The sequence below is a fragment of the Notothenia coriiceps genome, unplaced genomic scaffold (assembly GCF_000735185.1).
Source record: "Notothenia coriiceps isolate Sejong01 unplaced genomic scaffold, NC01 NC01_scaffold00018249, whole genome shotgun sequence".
Lineage (NCBI taxonomy): Eukaryota > Metazoa > Chordata > Actinopteri > Perciformes > Nototheniidae > Notothenia > Notothenia coriiceps.
This window is the reverse complement of record NW_011350950.1, coordinates 4,294-9,225: the sequence shown is the minus strand read 5'-3', so window position 1 is coordinate 9,225 and position 4,932 is coordinate 4,294. Positions and strand designations below refer to the sequence as shown.

Below are 4,932 nucleotides of genomic sequence, written 5' to 3'. Positions count from 1 at the left end.
TTTGGCCTGTTTCTCCACTTTTTCTGCATCACTTATGGAAAATGCCCAAAGACTAATACTGTTATCATTATCTGACAAGTGGGTCACAAGGTTTCATGTTGTCACCAAGATTACTGTACAACCAACTGAGACACAGTTAGGGGGCGTGGGGGAAGGGATACTTTCAACATCCCCATAAACCCCCGGGCATCAGCTAACTCTGTATACTATCCCCCTAAAGAGGGTGGGCACACTCCCAGGGAGATGGGGGGTGTGAATGCCGCTTTGCCTGCACTATGGGTTTTTCATGGCCTCATCAAAGAGCTTCATCCAGCGCTGCCTCCCCTGTCAGGAAGCGTCTGCAGCCAGGCAGCTCAATCAGCACTGCACCACTGGTTATTCCTCAGGGTGTTATACAGTACATCAGCAGATGTAAAGGCTGGCTTTACACTTGCTGTACACAGACGCAGTGCTACAGGCTTACTTTGCCATAGATATACTGCAATCATTTAAAGCAACTTTGAGGAGAATACCATTTTATAACAGTTATTTTTTCTTTGAAATGTAAAAAAAAATCCTGAATGCTGCTGCTGAATCAACAAGTGGGCTGATTGTTCAGGCTCTTATGACCAAATATGTCGTTTGTTCAAACGCTTAATACATCCTATAATTACGTTTTAAAGTTTTCGCCCTCTAGTGCTCCCGTTGAATGCTAACGTTACATATGGTCGTTTATTCACAAACAACCTGTAACATCCCGTCATGTCTGCTAAATTATTCATGTCATGTTAATCAGGTTCATGTTATTGTTTCACGTTTAGTTCATAGCCCAGGTTAGATTTATGTTTAGTCAAGTCTTTTTTTTCACCTGTCTAGTCCTGTCATTGCACTTCCTGTTTTATTTTTTTACTTACCTCTTGTCTCTCATTTCAGGTCCCCTTACTTCCTCCCTTTGTGTGTTTTCCCGTTATCGTCAGCGTCTGCCCCGCCCCTGATTGTTTCCACCTGTTCCCCCTTACCTCATTTATAAATAGTCCTGTCTCCCTTTGTCCTGTCCCAGTTCGTTTTGTGCCTTGTGCCATTTAGAGAGCCAGCTTGTCTCGCCAAAAGATTATTGTACTTTGTGACCATAGTCAAGTTTATTTAGTTTGTAATTTGCTTTGCTACGTTTTGCCTCTCAGGAGTGATTTTTGTTTGAACTTTATACTTTTCCAAAGTAAAGACTTTTATTGAACAAACTTTCTTTTGAGTCGTGCGTTTGAGTCCAAGTGTCTGCCAAGGTTCCTAACAGTGAGTATGTAAGCATGCTGACATTTTGTTTTGTAAAATAAGATGTCAGAGCATCCTTAAATTCATCTTGTTGGAAACAGTACCTGTTCAACTTTGACAAAATATACAAGCAGTGAAATCAGTCATTGTGATGGATTAGATATCTCGAGCAAGTTTAAATTCTATGAAGTTGACATTGCTTTTGTGGAAATAAATTGCTGCCTGCGATGAATCTTTAAAAACGACTAAAACAAATTTCTTCAATTGTAAGCAGTAATAGAACATGTCCGATTTGTATTGCCTGAAACAAGTACATTCAATGTATGGTCCTTAATTTAAGAGGTGTGTTGGTAAATGGAAAAACAGTACAATGTTTCCTTTTGCAAATTAAAATAAAACAAATCTTTTGCCAGTGTAACAGAATTTTCAGATGACCTGTGTGGCAGTGGGAACTACACAGCAGAGATGAGTCTGAACATGGGGAGCAATGTAGAGCCTGGTGATGCTGTGCCTGCCCTGGGCAACCTCAGAGTGGTTATCAACTTGAAGACAAACAATAGTCAGATTAACCTTAAGGTCACCTCCTGTTGTCTGTCCCCAACTATTCAGCCAGACACCACCAACTCCACCTGCTGCCTTTTCTCCAGGTACACCGGAAAGTACTGAATAAAGTTTCTGGGAAGAAGTGTTGTTGTTTATTTTAAGAGGGGTAGGGTTTGCTTTGTTTTTATTTCAAGGAAATTGGGGAAAATACAGTCTGCAGGATGTACGCAGTGTAAAATGTACAGTACATTTAGCCTTGTATGTGTGGCCATCTGGACTGCATTTCATGAAAAGGAAAACAAGCACTGTCTGCCTTTTGTATTTAATATGCTGCCTTATGTAGCAGAAATTGGAATAAGGTTTTCAAAATAAATGGTAAAAATCGGACTCTTGGTTTCTATAAACGTATAATAGATATGTGGCCATGAATAATGCAACGTTTCTAACCTCTATAAAAGCCTTCACACAACATGGACAGACTGCCAGTGCTTACAAACACATTTATTAGAGAAACCAGGTTATTGGATTTCAGATTAAACCAGGGAGTTGCAGGTTCATTTTAAAAAGCTGAATATGTTCTGCTTAGTAAACAGAGGACTGCTGTAGGTTGTTATCTCTCAGAGCCAGCATCTTGCAGATAGAAATGCAGTGTGCACCTGCAGACTCAGAGAGGCAGCAATATAAAAGCATAACCTCTTAAATATGTCAAACTTTGAATAGGCTTTCTTTGATTTTTACCGTGTACCTGAACAGAACGCTTTCATGTAAAATGAAAAGAAAACAGTAAAATATTTAACATCCGCCCAAATTTATAAAAGTAAACCCGCCATCAGCATACTGATGAATACATTCTTAATGATAATGGGTAATATATAAACACGTAACTTATTCACATCGTGCACCATGAGTTATGACTCTAATCTGAAAGGAACATTAAGTGTAAGCTGACCTTTACTTAATATGGTTTATTTTCTCTTAAGATTTCAACTCAATTCAATACAAAATATTGATGGCAAGCTGCCTTTCTGCCTGCCGTGGTTATTCATCAATACAACTTTAATTGCTTGTGACAGCTGTATGGAGACCTTGTCTGGAGAATATCGTCATTCTTGCTCAGACATTTTACATTTTTCTTTCAAGGCAAAAATGACTCAGCTAACATTATCCTTTGTGTTTGTGTTGGTGCTTCAGGTTAGCAGCAGAGCCTGCGTGGATCACACTGCTGCCCAGTACCCTGTCAACCAGTTCCAGCTTCACCATTAGTCTCTTCCAAATGATTAATTACTCAGTAGTCTACCTACACTGTGATCTCAGTGTCTGCCTGAGGAACCGCTCTCTCTGTGAAAGGGTAAGACTGCAGCGGCTGCACTGTGTAATGAATCGAGAGGGCGAAAGAATGAGTGGTTGGGTGATTTAAATTTAGTGACACGGGGTGTGACACTGTGAAAACAGGGAGACAGACGAGGGGCTAACAGGCTGATGTAAATGGCTGGGGTGACAAGTAAGAAAGGAAACCAAGGTGACAGAGACAATGGAGAGATGGTAAATGAATGCATGACCAAGAATGATAGTAGAGCTTGGAGTTATAAATAATTTCCCGAATTAGAATTAATAAGGGGAGGGTGTATTGTGTTTAAAATATCCTGCCATAGCCATAGGAACGGCAGTCTGAATGTGACTAAAGTAAGAAGTCAAGACGAAGGCTGACAGCTAAAGACACACAGCGTAAAACCTCGGTGGTGTCTTTGCAAAGTTGCAGAACACACTTCAGAGCATCAAAGGACGCTGATACACATTTTTGTCTTGGACTATTGTGGCAACGAGGTCTCTGATTTAATGGGAAAAAGTGACTCATCTGACAAGTACGTCAGGGAAGAGACAGAAGATAAACTGCGCACACTCGTTTTGACGTCTGCCTTTTGTAGTGCACTTCAACACCACTCTGATGAGGTTTCTAGTTTTTCCTCATGTTTTCAATAATTGCAACAGGCTTTTTTGCTGTGCGTAATGATACGTTTAAACCCAGTTGGTTTCTACATTTTTTTTTTATGAATTGGTATAACAAACATCAAGTTTATACCAAAAGAGTGAATTTCTATATAGGCTGCAACTGTCTTTACATGCATCTTTTGATAATTTCTCCCTCATTCCTTAAAATGGGGTTTTCTTTTTTGTTGACACATTTTTCCTGAAAGCTATTTTCTTGCATAAGGCACTATGCGTAATTTCTCAACTACCTTGTTTGCAGTGCTCCAACTCAGTGGGCTGCTTAGATTAAAAGAACATATGTTGCTTTCAAGCTAAAATCCTATTCCTACATCTCTATTTGAAATAGATGTTTCTGCTGCTGCTGTCCTTTTATCAGTATACAAAATACCATAAAGTAAAACAGGTTTTAGAAATATTTATCTGAAAGGTGCACCTGTATTATCTCAATTGCTATTTCTGTGCATTGTTTCTGTTATTTTGGATGATAAACAAGAACACCATCCTTATTCCAGGTTAATTGCCTGTAACCTACTCTTGTTTTTCTAATGCTACATATTTATTTTTGTCTTTTTATAGCAGTGTCTTCAGCAGAGGAGTACATTTTCCTTAGAGGGTTCAAAGGCTGCTGAGACCAATCTCAGGAATCTCATATCCTTTGGTCCTATGTTGAGAGAAGTGAAGAATTCTACCTTCCCTGAGGAGATAGGTAATTATTAGTTGTGCTTTAAAACAAAAACGTTCAATCTGAGATAACAGCACACGAGAGCTGCCGCAGGGCAGGAAATGGGCACTGACCATGCCATTTATCTATCATGTTAGGAGATGAGACATATGTATAAGTGGCTCTTTATGTGAAGATATACTGTATATGTAGCTCTCCATGGGCTTATCCATGTGCAAAACATATGTACCAAGGTGCTTAGGAAATCAAAAAGTTGTGGATACGTTCTGTTCCACAAAGACGCACAATACTGGAAGGAGAAGAGCAGAAAGACTACAAGAGTATTATGCCACAAAAGGACTGGAATGCCTCTGACTTTTGGGCCAACATGTTGCACTTATTCAAAGAGTGTTGCAAATCTTGAATTGTGTAAAACAGAATTTGGTAATAATCAACACCATCAAAGACATTTGCAATTCATTGGAGACCCC

The 4,932-nt window shown here is 39.4% G+C and overlaps 1 protein-coding gene across 1 annotated transcript in view; it reads left to right on the top strand.

The window, feature by feature from the left end:
* The first annotated feature begins 1,689 nt into the window (after positions 1-1,689).
* LOC104950898 (uromodulin-like 1) overlaps positions 1,690-4,932 on the top strand; it is a 4,829-nt gene continuing 1,586 nt past the window's right edge. Inside the window, exons 1-3 of the mRNA XM_010777495.1 lie at positions 1,690-1,895; positions 2,983-3,139; positions 4,357-4,486. Coding sequence (XP_010775797.1) covers positions 1,714-1,895; positions 2,983-3,139; positions 4,357-4,486 — 469 coding nt within the window. The 5' untranslated portion in view covers positions 1,690-1,713. The remainder of the gene's footprint in view (positions 1,896-2,982; positions 3,140-4,356; positions 4,487-4,932) is intronic.